General features: G+C 34.0%; 1 protein-coding gene across 3 annotated transcripts in view; it reads right to left on the reverse strand.

Moving 5' to 3' along the window:
• The window catches only part of TBC1D8B (TBC1 domain family member 8B), a 77,971-nt gene that overhangs the window by 8,004 nt on the left and 51,721 nt on the right, over positions 1 to 18,246 (reverse strand). For 2 of the 3 annotated variants that reach the window (XM_011380976.2, XM_011380973.2), the window contains 4 exons: positions 17,144 to 17,227; positions 16,046 to 16,102; positions 13,676 to 13,773; positions 10,289 to 12,105 (listed from right to left, as the gene is read on the reverse strand). In XM_011380976.2, coding sequence (XP_011379278.1) covers positions 11,710 to 12,105; positions 13,676 to 13,773; positions 16,046 to 16,102; positions 17,144 to 17,227 — 635 coding nt within the window. In that variant the 3' untranslated portion in view covers positions 10,289 to 11,709. Of the gene's footprint in view, positions 1 to 10,288; positions 12,106 to 13,675; positions 13,774 to 16,045; positions 16,103 to 17,143; positions 17,228 to 18,246 lie in introns of those variants that run through there. The other variant, XM_011380975.2, reaches the window with a different exon arrangement.

Here is an 18,246-nt window from a genome sequence, read left to right on the forward strand (position 1 = left end):
AGCAGTATGGAAATTGAAACAATCATCAAAAACCTATCAAAAAGTAAAAGTCAAGGACCAGATGGCTTCACCAGTGAATTCTACCAAACATTCAAAGAAGATTTAATACCTATTTTCCTCAAAACCTTCCAAAAAATTGAAGAGGAGGCAATAATTCCTAACTCACTTTACAGGGCCAATATTATCCTGATACCAAAATGTTGTAAAGATAACACAGAAAAAGCAAACTGCAGACCAATATCTCTCACGAACACAGTTGCAAAAATCCTAAATAAGATCCTAGCGAACCGAATACAGCAACATCTTAAAAAGATTATACACCACGATCAAGTGGGCTTCATTCCAGGGGGACAGGAATGGTTCAACATATGCAAATCGATTAATGTCATACACCCCATAAACAAATTAAAAAATAAGAATCATATATCAATAGATACGGAAAAAGCATTTGACAAGATACAGCATCCATTTATAATTAAAACACTTAATAAAATGGGTATAGAAGGAAAGAACCTCAAATAATAAAGACCATATACAACAAACCCTCAGCTAACATCATGCTTAATGGTGAAAAACTAAAAACTTTCCCTCTAAGATCAGGAACAAGACAAGGCTGTCCGCAATCACCTTTATTATTCAATATAGTATTGGAAGTCCTAGCAAGAACAATCAGGCAAGAGAAAGAAATAAAAGGCACACAAATAAGGAATGAAGAAGTCAAATTGTCACTTTTTGCAGATGACATGACTCTCTATATACAAAACCCTAAAGACTCTACTAAAAAAAAAACTATTAGAAATAATAAGCAATTACAGTAAAGTTTCAGGATACAAAATCAATGTTCAAAAATCTATAGCGTTCCTATATGCTAACAATGCATTTTCAAAAAAAGAAATGAAAAAAAAAATTCCTTTCACAATTGTAACGAAAAGAATAAAACACCCAAGAATAAGCCTAACAAAGCATGTGAAGGACCTATACACTGAAAACTATAAGACATTATTAAAAGAAATTGAAGAAGATACAAATAAATAGGAAGATATTCCGTGTTCTTGGACTGAAAGAATCAACATAGTTAAAATGACCTTATATATAACTAAAACATTATACAGATTTAATGCAATCCTCATCAAAATCTCAATGGCAATTTTTAAAGAAATAGAACAAGAAATCATCAGATTTGTGTGGAAGTACAAAAGACCCCAATAGCCAAAGCCATCCTCAGAAAAAAGAGCAAGGCCAGAGATATCACCCTGCTTGACTTCAAATTACACTATAAAGTGACAATAATCCAAATGGCATGGTATTGGCAGAAAAACAGACACACAGACCAATAGAACAGAACTGAGAGTCCAGAAGTAAATCCCCACATATATGGGCAAATAATTTTCAACAAAAAAGCCAAAAACATACAATGGAGAAAAGAAAGCCTCTTCAATAAATGGTGCTGGGAAAACTGGACAGCCACCTGCAAAAGAATGAAACTAGACTGTTGTCTATCACCACACACCAAAATTAACTCAAAATGGATTAAGGACCTGAATATAAGACCTGAAACAATAAATTGCATAGAAGAAAACATAGGTACTAAACTCACAGACCTCGGATTTAGAGAAGATTTTATGAATTTGAGCTCAAAAGCAAGAGAAGTAAAAGCAAAAATAAATGAATGGGACCGTATCAAACTAAAAAGTTTCTGCACAGCAAAAGAAACCATCAACAAGGCAAAGAGGGAACCATCCAAATGAGAGAATATATTTGCGAACAACGCCTCCAACAATGGACTAATATTCAAAATATACAAAGGACTCATACAACTCAACAATAAAAAAAATACACAATCCAATTAAAAAATGGGCAGTGTACATGAACAGACACTTCTCCCAAGACATACGAATGGCCAACAGACATATGAAAAGGTGCACAACTTACTAGTTATTAGGAAAATGCAAATCAAAACCACAATGACATACCATCTCACACCTGTTACAATGGCTGTCATCAATAGGACAAGTAATAACAAGTGCTGGAAAGGCTATGGGCAAAAAGGAACCCTCATATACTGCTGGCGGGACTGCAAATTGGTACAGCTACTATGGGAAACAGTATCAAGGTTCCTCAAAAAACTAAGAATTGATCTACCACATGATCCAGCAATCCCTCTACTGGGTATTTACCCTAAAGACTTGAAAATCCATATCCGAAAAGATATTTGCACACCGATGTTCATAGCAGCATTATTCACAATGGCCAGGACATGGAAGCAACTGAAGTGTCCTACAATAGATGATTGGCTAAAGAAGCAGTGATACATATATACAATGGAATATTACTCAGCCCTAAGAAGAGATGAAATACTGACATTTGCAACAACATGGATGGATCTTGAAATAATCATGCAAAGCGAAATAAGTCAAATAGACAAAAGTTGAAAACCATATGATTTCACTCATATGTGGGATATAAAATTGAAAGCAACGAACATGACAAACAGACTCATAGACATGGACAGTGGATTAGTGGTTACCAGAGGGAAGGGGGGTAGGAGGAGATAGGTAGGGGTAAAAGCGGTCAAATATCTGGAAAGAAATCTGACTCTGGGTTGTGAACACAAAATGCACTATGTATGCAAAATACTGTTGAATTGTACACTTGAAACTTATTTGATTTTATTAATCAATGTCGCCCATTGTTTTTGATAAAAAAATGAAAATGAACACACCCATACAAATATATTCAACTGATTTTTGACAGGGTACAAAGGCAACTCAATGGAGAAAGAGCCTTTTCAGAAGATGGTGCTGGACCAACTGGACATGCAGAGGCAAAAAATGAACCTTTACCTAAACTTCACATCCTATACAAAAATTAACTCAAAACGGATAACACGAATGTAAAACATAAAATTATAAAAAGGTTTGGCGAAAACCATAGCACTAAATCTTAGGGATGTACAACAAGTCAAATAATTCTTAGGCTTGACACCGAAATCACAATATTATAAAGGAAAAATTGATTAAGTGGACCTCATCAAAATCCTATGCATTACAGGAAAACTCAAGCTATATACGGGGAGAAAATATTGTAAACCAAATAGCTGACAAAGTACTCATTTCTAAAATATAAAAAAGAAATCTCAAAACTCAACAGTAAAAAATCCAAACTACCTAATTAGAAAGTTGTCAAAAGACATGAACAGACATTTCACTGGAGAGGATGTACACATGGTAAATAAGCACATGAATAGATGTTTAACATCATTACCTGTATTAGTTTGCTAGGGCTACCATAACAAAATAACATAGACTGGCTTAAACATCAGAAATTTATTTTCTTATACTTTCAGAGCTGAAAGTCCATGATCAGGGTGTTGACAGGGTTGATTTCTCTCGAGGCCTTACCTCTTGGCTTGCTGATGGTTGTCTATCTATGCAGATGTGCCCCTGGTGTTTCTTTTTCTTCTCATAAAGACACCAAGCATATTGGATTAGGTTTCCACCTTAACAGCCTCATAACTTACCTCTTTAAGACCTTATCTCCAAATTGTTATATTCTGAGGTACTGGGAATTGAGACTTCAACATATAAATTTTGGGGGAGGGGACATGATTCAAGCCATAACATTAACCACTATGGAAATGTAAATTAAAACCATGATGCAATACTATGATATGCCTATCAGGTTACCTAAAATAAAGCTAGTGATGACATCTGATGCTAGAGAAGTTGCAGAAAAGCTGGATCACTTAAACATTGCTGGTGAGAATATAAAATGGTACAGCCACCCTGAGAAAAGAGTATGGAAGTTGTTCACAAAACTAAACATGCACATGCCATACAATCTAGAAACTGCATTCTTGGTCAGTTATCTCAGATAAATGAAGACTTATGTTTACATAAAAACTTGTACATGAATGTTTATAGCAGCTTTATTCATAATATCCGAAAACTGGAAAAGTCCTGATGTACTTCAATGGATGAATGGTTAAAAAAACTGGGGCATATCCATACCACAGAATTCTACTCAGCAATAGAAAGATACACACAACAACCTGGATGAACCTCCAGGGAATTGTGATGAATGAAAAAAAAAAAAAAACAATCCCTAGAGGTCATATACTATATGATTATATTTATGTGATGTTTGAAATAATATCATTTTAGAAAAGGAGACTAGATTAGTAGTTTCTGGGAGATGGGATTCTTGGGAGGGAGATGGATGTGACTGTAAAAGGGTAGCACCAGAATGCCTTGTGATAGAGAACTGCTCTGTATCTTGGGTGTGATCACGGTCCCACGAATCTATACAAGTGATAAAACTGCATAGAACAAGACACTCACACACAAATACAATTAAAACTGGGGAAATCTTAATAAGGTCAGTGTACTGAATCAATGACACTTTCCTAGTTTTAATATTGTACTATATTTAAGCAAGATGTTATACCATTAGGGGGAACTGGGTAAAAAGTATATGAGATCTTTCTATATTACTTTTTAAAAAACTGCATGTGGATCTAAAATGATCTCATTAGAAAAATTTTAGAAAAAGGTAAACTAGAGATATTTTCAGACAAACAAAAACTAAGAAAATCTGTTAACCAGCAGATTCCCACTAAAGGAAGCATTAAATACAAATGATCCAAGATGGCAGCTTATGGAAGCAAGTAATGAAGGATGATAAAAACAGTAAACCTGCTTGCAAATCTAAGTAAATATTGACTGTATGGATCAACAATAATAATGTCATATAAAATCAACAATGTATGGAGAATTAAATTATACAGCAACAGTAGCAAATAAGTCAGGAAGAGACTAAATGAGTTAAAGGGTTAATGCAAGAAGCATGAACTAAAGAGAAAAAGGATCATTTCATAATAAGTATAGATTCAATCTACCAGGAGGAGATAAATGTTTTTAATTCTAACGTACACAATAACATAGACTCAAAATTTTTAAAGCATAACTAACACAGATGGATCTAGAAGGTATTATGCTAAGTGAGACAAGACAGGCAGAGAAAGACAAATACCATAAAGTCTTACTTAATATGTGCAATCTAAACAAGACAAAACAAAAATAGACTCACAGAAACAGATACAAAGGGGATGGTTATCAGAAGGGAGTGGGTAGGAGATAGCTGAAAAAATGAAGGGGAAAATAGTCACTAATACTGTAATAAGTTTGCATGGTGACAGATGATTACTACAATTAGTGGGGTGATCACATTGTGAGGTATAAAAATGTCAAATCTATATTGTATATCTGAAACTATTATGACTAATATGATATTGTATACTAACTATACCTAAATAAAAAAATAAAGCAAAACTTGATAGAAGCAAAAGCTAATATAATCATTGTTACAGGCCAATTCTACCTCTTTCTGTAAATGACAGAACAAGCAGACAAAAATAAGTCAAGCTATAGAACTGTGCTGTCCAATACAGTAGTCACTGGCCACATGGGATGACTGAGCACTTGAAATATGGCTAGTCCAAGCTGAGATTTTCTGTAAGTGTGAAATAGACACTGGTTTTCAAAGATGTAGTATAAAGAAAAGAATGGGCAATGAAAAGTGGAGATAGGTGAATAGTGGGTAGGGCAAGGGACAGGCTGCAACTCCTGTCTGGTGGAGATCCAGAGCCCTCTCCACTGCTGCCACTGGCTAAGCACAAACTCAGAAGCAACAGTGAACCACACCTGCCTTCATGATCTAATAGCAGTGACGGCTACTCTAAGCCAGACTGGCTGGCCTCAGTGTCTTCAGGCTCAACTCTGTCAGACCTCAGGGAAGCTCTCATCAAGCCAAGGACGCTGATGGGTGTGGCAGGGTGAAAAGAATAATGGCTACCCAAATACCACAGAAGATCATTGGGGCTTTGAGGGCCCAAAAATGAGAGTCTCTATGGACACAAGCTCAGCCTCCTCTTCAAGGCCACAGAGCCATGCAGATCCTGTATTTGGGGTGGCTATGGCATCTCAGTTGGATAAGATCCCACCTCATGAATTTTGGGGGAACACAATTCAGCCCATAACAGCTAATAAAAACACAGAAATATGCTCAATATCATTAGATACCAGGGAAACAAATCAAAACCACAATGAGATACCATTCCACATCCCTTTGGGTAACCACAATAAAAAAGACAGACAATAACAAGTGTTGATGAGAATGCAGATAAATTGGAAAATTTATACATTGCTGGTAGAAATGTAAAATGGTGCAGCTACTTTGGAAAATGATTTGGCAATTCCTAAAAATGTTAAACAGAGTTATCATTACCACCCAGAAATTCCATTCCTAGGAATATACTTAAGAAAAATGAAAACATATGATCATAAAAAAAACTAGTACCACAAATGTTCATAGAAGCATTACTGATAATAGCCAAAAGGTGGAAATGATCCGAATGTACATCAATTGTTGAACCAATACAAACTGTGATATATCCATGCAATGGAATACTACTCAACAATGAAAAGGAACTAACTGCTGATAGCTACCACATGAGTGAACCTCAAAAACTTTATAAGTGAAAATAGCGAGATGGAAAAGATCAAATATTGTACGATTCTTTTTTATAAAATGACCAGAAAAGATAAACTGATATAGTAAAATGAAATTGGATATTCACATGTGAAAGAATGAAACTGGACCCCTATTTTACAGCACTCAGAAAAATTAACTTGAAATGGATTAAAGATTTAATGTAAGACCTGAAACCAAGAAACTCCTAGAAAACATAGGAAAAAAGCTCCTTGACATGGGTCTTAGTGATGATTTTTTTGGAAATCACATCTAAAGCACAAGCAACAAAATAAAAAAATAATCAAGTGGAACTATACCAAACTAAAAAGCTTCTGCATAGCAAAAGAAATCATCGACAAAGTGAAAAGTCATCCTACAGAATGGGAAAAAGATATTTGCAAACCATGTATCTGATAAGGGGTTTATATCTAAAATATCTAAAGAACTCGTATGGCTCAATAGCAACAAACAAACAAACACAAAACCAAATGATCCACTTAAAAAAAAAAAATAGGCAGAGGACCTGAATAGACATTTCTCTAAAGACATACACATGACAAACAGGTACATGAAAAGGTGCTCAACATCACTAGTCATTAGGGAAATGCAAATTAAAACCACGATGAGATACCAACTCATACCTGTTAGAATGGCCATCATCAAAAAGACAAGAGATAACAAATACTGGCATGGATGTGAAAAAAAGAGAACCCTTGTACACTGTTGGTGGAAGTGTAAACTGGTACAGACATGGAAAATAATACTGTTTCCTCAAAAAATTATAAATAGATATACCATATGATGTAGCAATCCCACTTCTAGAAATATATCCAAAGGAAACAAAAACACTAATTCAAAAATATATCTGCACCCTCATGTTCATAGCAACATTACTTACAATAGCCAAGATTTGTGGTTACCGAAGACTGGGGGTGTGGGAAGGGGGAATTGGAGGAAGGTAGCCAAAAGGCACTAAGTCCCAGTTATAAGATAAATAAATACTAGAGATGTGATGTACACCATGGTGACTACAGTTAACACTGCTGTATAATACATAGGAAAGTTGTTAAGAGAGTAGATCCTAAGAATTCTCATCACAGAGAAAATTTTTTTCTTTATTGTATCTAAATGAAATGGATGCTAACTAAACCTATTGCGGTAAATCATTTCACAATATATGTAAATCAAACCATCTTGATATACACCTTAAACTTATATAGTGATCTATGTAAATTATTTCTCGATGAAACTGGAAAAAAATTTTAAAAATCATAAAGGATTATAACTTTTCAAAAAATAAGATGTAAGAATGGCCCATACATACATTAAATGATGCTGAACACCAACAGTCATCAGTGAACTACAAATTAAAACTACAATATGAAATACTACTACACACTTTCTAGAATGGCCAAAATTCTAAAGACAAAATTTAGGAACACCAACTGCTGGTGAGAATGTGGAGCAATTGGAGCTCTCATATATTGCTGATGGGAACGCAAAATAATATACCTAATCTAGAAAACAGTTTGGAAGTTCCTTATCAGGTTAAAAAATATATCTACATGTCCCAACAATCCCGTTCTTAGGTACTTATCCTAGAGAAATGAAAACATGTTCACAAAAAGATTTGTATGCAAATGTTCCTAGCAACATTATTCATAATAGCCAAACCTGGATACAACTCAAATGACAATAAACAGGTGAATGGATATACATATTGTGGTATATTCACAGTAATGAAATACTAAAAAGAATAAACTTCTGATATAGGCAATAGCATGGATGAATCTTAAACTATGCTGAGAAATGGCAGACATAAAAGAGAAATTACTGTGTAACTCAATTTCAATGAAACTCTAGTAAAGATAAAATTAATATATGACAGAAAGCAGATCAAGAGTTGCCTGGGCCTAGGGGTAAGAGAAGTTGACCTGGTTGGGGAACAGGAGAACTTTTTAGGGTGATGAAAATGTTTTATGCCTTGACTATGGTGTGGTTGGTTACAAAAGTGTATAAATGTGTCAAACTCATCAAAATGTACATGTTAAATGAGTGCATTAATTTGCATGCAAATTATACCTCAGTAGTTTACATTTTTTAAAAAAATCAAGGACATCTAAATTAAAACCACAATGAGATACCATTATACACTCACCAGGATAGCTAAGATGAAAGAGGGCAGACCTTTCCAAGTGTTGGTGAGGATGCAGAGCTACCAGAACTGTTAATTATGATTGATTGAAGTATTAATTGGTACAGCCATTTGAAATACTCTTTGGCATCTATGATCCTGCCTCTTGATGTTCATGCCATTTTGTAATCCTCTCCTCTTGAGAGTGGGTGAGACCTGTGACCTGCCTTTAACCAACAGAATATGGCAAAGGAGATCAGATGTCACCACTGTGAGATTATGTTACATTATACAGGACACTGTCTTGCTAGCAAACTAGCTCTGGAGACTTCTTGCTGGACTGATCAAGTAAGTGGCCATTTTGGGGAAGCCCACATGGCAAGGAACTTTGGGCAGCCTGAAGAAGCTCAGGACAGCTGCTAGGAGCTGAAGTCTCTAGGAAATGAGGATAGCTTCCAGCTGACTACCAGCAAAAAGTTGGAGCCTCCAGATCACAATCATAAAACAATAAATTCTGCCAACAGCCTGAGTGAGCTTGGAAGTGGATTCTTCCCCAGTTGAGCCTCTACATGGGAACTAGCTTGGCTGACACCTTGGTTGCAGTCTTGTGAGATCCTAAGCAGAGGATCCAGCTAAGCTGAGTCCAGAGTCCTGACTCACTGAAATGGTAAGATAATAAATGTGTATGTGGTAATTTGTCACACAGCAATAGAAAACAAATAGGGTGTCCGATATCCATTCCAGCCTCTTAGTGCCTTCCTGTACTACGGAGGCTAAAAAGCTAAAAGGACTTTTCTCAGATTCCCCTGCAACTAGGATTCTGTATATATTATAGACCAATCAGATGCATACTTGTGAGACTTGGATGACAGAAGGAAGGTGGAGGCTATGCTACTGCCATTTCTGCTGATAAAAATTGTTGTTTAGGTGTTTGTTTGTTCTACTGCAATTTAATCACTAGCTGTGGGTACTGAGAGGCTTGGCATCTACTTTGCTGGTGCAAATCATAGCTGGTGGATTATGGCTCTGGAGGCAGCAGCTGTAGTGATGGCTTTTCATCATGGCAGGAGGAAGTAGCAGTTTCCTAATTGTAGAAGAATCAGCAACTCCCTTGGTGGCCTGGTTCTGTGGTATAGCTTTGGAAGCTGTTCCTGAAAGCTCAATTTAGAGTCAGTCCTCTAGATAATTGTGTAAGCTACTTAATGTCTGCTAATAAATCTTTTCCTGACTTAAACTAATTAGAGTGAATTCTGTCCTCTGCAACTGAATCTTAACGCAGGAGGGAAGTCCTCAAGTGATAACTAAGTGTAAATAAAAGTACATCACAACAAATAATATAGTAATTTCTTTAAGAAAAACATTTTTCATGTTTATTATAACAGATTTATATTTTGCTTTATAAGACAAGTAAAACTACCTTATAATATTTAATTTAATGTATAAGGTGTAATGCACTGGTTCAGTTTAACACAGCTACATAAGATTTTTAATATTAAGAACAACCCATTTGCTTAACAAGGTAGCGACTATAAAACTATGTGTTTAGCTTATTTCTCCTGCAGACTCAGAAAATAAATGCTTGTCTTTTAAACTTGCACGTATAATCTTTTTGCAACTCAAAAATCTCTTTAAGCATTCAATTTTAATTAACCTAGGCTACAATATAATACTAAGGTAGTCATCAATATTCTGACTTTAAAATCATATCAAACAGTAATAACATATGCTCTTAAGAAAGTATCTTTTTTGTAAATACAATTTACAAAATAGTCAACAAAGTATGTGCAATAGTGACTTCGTATATAAGCATAGAGCCCTGTGTCTTTCTAGAGCTACTGCAGTTTTAATTTATCAATCATTGTACAATAGCAGATGTGTGGTACTTCACATATAAACTTATTAAACTCTAAAATGTTTCAGCAAATCGTTTCTGAATTATTTCTATGTGGACTTTCACTGCAATGACTGATACATAAGCAGCTTAAGTATATAGAAATTATACATCTAAATCAGATAGTCAAAACTTTTTAGACAGATACCACCAATGCTATACATTACCTTAACAATCATTATACACAAGTAAACTTTATGAACTTGCCAGACTAAAACAACTCAGTCTATCTAATGTAACTTAAAACATGACTGGTGAAAATCCTAGAACCAAAGCAGTCACAAGCTATTCTGAGACAAATACCACAAATAGCAGTGCTCTGAAAAACTTCAAGTAATTTCTCAGTTTAATGAGAGGCCTATACAGTTAATTGAACTATTTCTTAACCCTTCTAAAAAAGCTGGCTTTATCTAGCTTAAGTCCAAATCTAATATTGGTTTCCCTTATATTAGCCGAGCTTTGAGTTCTTGATTTGTTTTTATCAGTAACAGAGTTAGAAGTATGAGTAAGTAGCTTCTGAACTTCTCAGGTAGGGAGAATTCAGAAGTTACTAAAAGACAAAACAAAAAACAAAACAAACAAACAAAAAAACAAAAATAAAACCATTTTATTATTAGAAGACCAGATGAGATTTGCTTTAAAAAGTTAATATTATTTCAGTTAGATAAGTTGAAAATGAGCGCCCGCCATATGGTAATCTTGTGGATAATTAAGGCTATAAATCTAAGAGCCTAGTTTTCTAAAGCTTTCTAATAGGACTGAGGCAATTTGGAAAGCAGCATTTATCAGTTTTACATATCATCATCACTAAAATTCAAACATAACACATTTTCAAATTATCAGTAATTCATATGTAAATAGCAGCACAAACTAGTAATTTCCTTACTAAAAGTGACATAGTGGTGCCCTCCGGTGGTACCAATTAGCATACTCTCCTGATATTGCATATCTTGTGAAGTATAAAAAGTACATTTTTGTTGGAGGATATCAAAATTAGAGGTTACCACAAAGGAATGAATCATTGTTCTTCTAAATATCTTTTTTAAACCTTTAAATACATTGGTAGCAAGATAAATCCCTGATTTCTAATCCCAGAAACTGACAACTAGGAATCTTAGTAAACTTGTCTGATAGGCAATTCCTGTTAAGAGATTTACATCTTGGTTCTAGAACATAACTGAGAGGTTTTTGCATTTTCTATTTTGGCTTTTACATCTATGGGTTTTTCAAAAAACCTCACCAATGCTGGTTCATTCAACAAAGATGCAAGAATCTGTTCAAATGCAAATGACCACTGAGGTTCTTCCTTGAGCAAGGAGGGATCTTTATCCAAGCTGCTCTCTGTTTTCCCCTCACTGGGTCCTCCAGAAGCACAAACTGTACCAGACAATCCTTTGGCTAATGATGTAGGGCTATGTAGTTTCCTTCCAACTTCTTCCATCCTGAGCAAAAGGCTGGTTACAACAGCAATGGCTTGATATAATGATTCTTCTTCAGGGTCTCCATGAAATAAGTTATAAAGGGTCTTCGAAAACTGAATAAATTGTGACTAGAAGACACAAGTTAGAAATATCACATTCGGTGTTAGATTTAGCAAATATAGAGAGAAATTAGAAGTGAATTGTCTCCTATTTAGAATTTGTACCATATAACCTTCACCACAGAAGTTATAAAATTGATGATTGATCCCTGAATTAATCTTGGTTTTAGAAAGATGGGTATCAATCATGAAAAGAATTCCATTTAAGTCATCTCATTTGTTGCCTAAAAGCAGTATATTACTTACATACATACATACATACATATCAACACACACACACACACACACACACACACACACATAATGATTTCTGCACAGTTTGCCTGCCACCATTCCTTCAATGCTAGGTGGAACTTTTAATTAGACAAAGTCCCATATTTCTCTATGTGTGGATCATTCATTCATTAACCAATTTTAATGAAAAGATTAAGATGAGATCCCTTTGGTCTCCTCAAAGGGCTAGAGTGGGTAGCTCAACTAGGACAACTAAACTTTAGGGAAGAATGTTTTGGGGCCTATCTAGTAGTCCAAGGTAGCTCTAAAGAGCCCATTTGGATATGCTTCTCTTTAAAGGCTGAGGTGGAGCCCAAGTAGAAAAATAATCTGGATCGTTTGCTAATTGCCCCTGGATAATCTATAAACATTCCCAGAAGATATCTGTCAATTTAAAAAAAAATTTCTAACGCAAGAGTCCTATAAGTCAATTCTACCAGAAAAGTTTATCTGTAAATAAAAAGCAAATACAAAAGATATACTTCATAAAAATATATTGTACCAAACTTGTTTTACTTCTTTTTCCATAGTCTGTAGTTTATTTATAAAAAGTTTAGAATAAATACATCTTACTGATTCATTTTAAAACGTATGTATTCAGCTATCAAATTACCTAGTCCACTGAGAAATACTAAATTATTTGATAGTTCTCACATTGGTAAAGTTCTGGGAATCCTCAGTGTCTATACCAACAAATTTTAATTTAAAAAATATAAGAATATATACTGGCTGAGTAGTGTGTAAGAGAGAGATAAGTGCAGAATTCTATCAATACCAGTCATTAGTACATTTTGAGCAGATTCAAATACAAGATATTAGAAAAGAAAAAAAAGAAGAGAGAAAAAACAAGCAAAACCAAAAAAAAATCAAATACAAGATATTAGAATTCCAGGGTGTAACCTATTTTAGTAATTTTTTTATTCCTAGTACCTACAATTGGGCATGTCATCTAGTAGGCACTAAAAATGTTTACTAAATAAATAAACATTTCTAATAAAGCTGGAAAGAGAAAACACTGAAATATGTGTATGTGTGTGTGTGCGTGTGCGTGTGTGTGTATGTATCTCCATCTTTTCTATAGGTACAAATGTTGTCACAGCAGAGGACCTACACTGAAACACTAGATGCATTTAAGTGTTAAAAAAAATTTGATCCCCTCCTTCTGTGCTTGTCTGTAACTTAGAAATGATATACAGATTGTTTAACTATTTCTGCAATAGTATGTTAGCTATTTTAGAGTTGAATACATCCACATTCATAAAAATAAAAACAAGAACCTAGAATCTTTTCTTTGAAAGTACTATACCTGATTCATTCTTGGTAAATCCTTAATATTGTCTTCTTTTTTGAAAAGCTCATCCTGCCACTGACTTATGTATGCTTGAATATCAACTTTTCCTTTGCCTGAATGAGGGAAATAAAACCATTTCATAATTGCAAATTAAAACCACAATGAAGTGTCACCTCACACCTGTCAGATTGGACATCATCAATAAAAAAAAAAAAACAAAAAAAACAAAACAAGTGTTAGCAAGGATGTAGAGAAAAGGGAGCCTTCCTGCACTGTTGGTGGGATTGCAAATTGGTACAGCCATCATGGAAAAATAGTTTGGAGGTTCCACAAAAAGTTAAAAATAGAACTATCTTATGACCCAGCAATTCCACTTCTGGGTATTTACACCCCCAAAACCAAAATACTAATTCGAAAATATATATGCACCCTATGTTCACTGCAGTACTAATTACAATAGCCAAGGTATGGAAGCAACGTAAGTGCCCAACAACAAACTGGATAAAGAAGTGGTACGTGTATACAATGGAATATTACTCAACCATAAACAACAAAAAAATGAAATCTTACCATCTGCAATGACATGGATAGATCTACAGGATATTATGCTAAGTGAAATAAGTCAAACAGAGAAAAGACAAATACTATATAATTTCACTTATATCTAAGGAACAAAATAAATGAACGAACAAAATGAAAACAGACTCAGAGATACAGAGAACAAACTGGTGAGTGCCAGATGGAAGGGAAGTTGGGGAGGGGATGGGTGAAAAACAGGAAGGAATTAAGAAGTAAAAATTGGTAGTTACAAAATAGTAATGAGGATGTGAAGTTCCATAAAGGGAATATAGTCAATAATATTATAATAACTATGCATAGTGCCAGCTGAATACTAGACTAATCATGAGGATCACTTGGCAAATTATATAAACGTCTAACCACTATGCTATATACCAGAAACCAATGTAATGTTGAATCTCAACTTTAATTGAAAAATAAAAATAAATAATAAAAAACCCATTTCATAATAAACAACCCACTATATTTTCCCAAATCTCAAAAAGAATAGTTATGACTGAAAGGTATTTCACTGAGTTATAAGATTCTACCTTTTTTTTTAATTCAGGAAATTATCTGAATATACCTTTTATTGCACCTACTAGCTCTCAGGATACTTCTCTATTTCCATTAAACTAAAACTTTTACTTTGGGAACCTTGGGGACTAGGGAAGATGTGAGGAGAGGCTGAAAAGGATGTATTTTAGATTAAAGAGTACACCCTGGCTTGATGATTTCATGTATATGTTCTCATGCATACTGCTAAGTTTAAAATAGCTTCTATATGATACTCTTAATATGCAAATACTAAAGTGGTCTATGGCGGCTCTTTTTCAGAAGCTGAAAAACTACTTACTCATTCATTCCTTTGAAGACTTTAATCAAGATGATATTAATGTGACATTAATAATTAACTTTAAATCTCTTAGAAAATTAGATGGGTATACTGAACAACTTAGCTGGGGAAGTTGTCATAAATAAATAGATCTTCAGCAATTATTTTTTAACTGTTACTCAAAAACATAAAAAGAATGATAGTCTTTTGGAGAGCAATGTGACAGCCTCTATCAAAATATTAAATGTACATATTCTTGATGATCCAGCATTCTCGTACCTCTATGAATTTATTCTATCCTAAAGAAATGTGTAAAAATATGCTAAAATGTCAGCATAAAAAATGTTTGTGGCAGCATAGTTTGCAATATAAATCATTAGAAACAACCTAAATGTCCATCAGCATTAGGCTATTAAAATAAATTATGGTACAACCAAACAATGAAATACTCTGCAACCATTAAAAATAATAAGATAGATCCAAATGTACTGACAGGAGATATCCATGACACATCACAAAATCAAAAAAAAAAACAAACAAACTGTAGGACAACATTTATGGACTATTTCTTTTTTTTAAAAAAGAGAGATGTCTATATATGTTTGTGTATATGTAGAAATGGGAAAGGATATAAACCGAAATGTTTTTATGTTTACTTCAGGGTGGTATTGGGTGGGAGTATGAGAACTTCTGTACTGTTTAAATTTCTTTTACAAGGATTACCTATTACTTTTGTAATTAAACATACTTATCTTTAAAATAATCAAATTAAATGATTATGGGTCATTTACTACTATACTTTCTATAACTTCTGAGACTTAAGTATCAAGAGAAGAAAGAATAAATTTTTAAACTAACATGGAGGAACTGAAAAACCATTTGGGACAAATCAATAGCCTTTAAAAGGAATCTGCTTCTCTCTTTTGTGTAGTTAACCATATTTACAAAAATGATAACTTAATATACTAAATGATATTTCTAGATCATAGTACCTTTTTCAGGGCTGGATTTTACTGATCCTGCTTCCTTCTCATTTGCAGGCTTAGAAACTAGAGGGAAAGAAGATAAACACGTTTTGTAAAATATTTAACAAATATCTTTTGAAATTAAAGTATTTTATATAGATTTACAAGCACATGTTCTTTTCTTCAATTCAGCAAGCAAATTTTAGCTGATCTGACCTTCTATCATTAGAAGACCAATTAATTATTCAAGAACTTTTATAGTAAAAAGAACACTAGAGGAAAATCCATATTAAAAAAATCCTAGAAGGAAGTATACCAAATATTAAGTATTTATTTCTAGGTGGTTTTCTTCTTTGTGATTTTCCTCAAATTAAATTGTATTACATTCATTATTAGGAAAAAAAAATCATACTAGAAGTCAGAGTACTGAGCTAATATTCCTGATTGTGGAAATAATTCATTGTGAAATCCTGCACAAGTCACTACTCAGTGCCCTTATCTAAACAATTAAGAGACTTGACTAGATGATTTGTACAGTCTCTTCAAAATTACTGTCCAAACACTAATATATGGTAACCATAAACATACATTAATCAGGACTTATCCCTATATAAGACATGCATGTTTATGAAAAAGAAGCAAAGACACAAAAATGACCTCAGAACACTTCCAAATTATGTTTTGGAGACAGACTCATCCCTGTCTCCTACACCTACAGTGATTTATAATAAGTATTCACTCTCTGAATAATAGCTATGTCCTTCAATTATCAAAGATTCTATAGTCTTCATTGTATTTTTAACAAGGCATGAAAATGATCTGATACATTTTAGAAATTTCTGTTAACATAAGTAGGAACAAAATGCACTTTCTTTCTAATTCTTCAGTAAACAAGAACTTCCATACATCAAAACCCAAAATGCTGTTTAGTCAATCAGTCAAATATTTATGGAGTATTTACCATACATTTAGCACTGTGCTAAGTGCTCTGGTAGCACAAAAGAAGAATAAGGTATAATTAGCCCAACTTTTACCAGTGGTAGCTGGGTAAAGAATATTTAAGCCTGGAAGAACTCTATGAGTGACTAATCATCAAAAGAGATACCTTTTTGAACAGATATTTACCATGGAGCTGACTGAAATAAAGTAATTCTTCCTCGGAAAGTTCATCTCCCTTTGAAGGGTCCTTGAACTTCACTTCAGTATAAGCTGAAAACAGATAACCCAAATCACATTTACTAATAATGATATGTCCTTTAATAGGTCAAGTAAATCTGGTGGCAGAGGGTTAAACAATGGGTTTCTGTAAAAGACAGACATGTGAAGAAACGGGGAAGTGGTACTACTGTATTGTATACCAAATAACAAGAAGTACTTGATCACTTTGAGTTCCATTATTTCTCCTACTTGCCTTTTAATAGTTTTCTGAGAGCCATTACATGTTGAAATAAGAAAATCTGGCATTTGGAAATCTATGAAAATGTGACCTCAGTTATTTAAGATCTTCAATGATAAGGAAAACATGAAGTCGAGTGCTCTAACAGATACGTGTTTTTTTTTTTTAATTTTTAATCCTTCTACTGGAAGCATATTAATTACATGACAATATCAGACATTTTAACAGCAACTTGATGTGATACTGTACAGTCCTTCATAATTAAATGATTAGGTTGTTTGTCCTTTGTTTTGCTGTGTTTGTGATCTGAGTGCGTGAAGAGTTAAAGATGGCTTTTAGATTTTTGGTCTGGTAAAGAATGGTTCCCGGCTATCCTGGGAAGACTCTAAAAGAGATCCCAGGTGCAGCTTTTGATAAAGCTGTTTGTTTTTGTGAATTACTTTACCTAAGCTAAAAGATACTTTTTGCCATGTTCCTTTAGTTTAAAGCCTAAGACTGTTTTCTTAAAATATGGATCAGGCCTGCAAAATGTAGTCTCTTAAGGTCAGTAGGAAACACTTATTGTAAACTGGAACAGTGTGGTAACACTGAGGAGTATAGCAGAGTAGAAAGAAACCTGAGCTTTAGAGTCAGACCTCAGTTTGAATTCCAGTTATGTAATTTATTAGCTGTGTGATCTTTGGCAAATTATTCAGTCTTTCTGACTCTTAGTTTTCTTATTGTCAAAACTGCAAGGATAATACCACCTTTCAGGGATATTGTGAGAATTAAATATAAGAATGCATATAAAGTAAATGCCTTGACAGAGCAAGTGCTCAATAAATGGTAGCTT

This window comes from Pteropus vampyrus, unplaced genomic scaffold, assembly GCF_000151845.1.
Source record: "Pteropus vampyrus isolate Shadow unplaced genomic scaffold, Pvam_2.0 Scaffold419, whole genome shotgun sequence".
In the NCBI taxonomy this organism is placed as follows: Eukaryota; Metazoa; Chordata; class Mammalia; order Chiroptera; family Pteropodidae; genus Pteropus; species Pteropus vampyrus.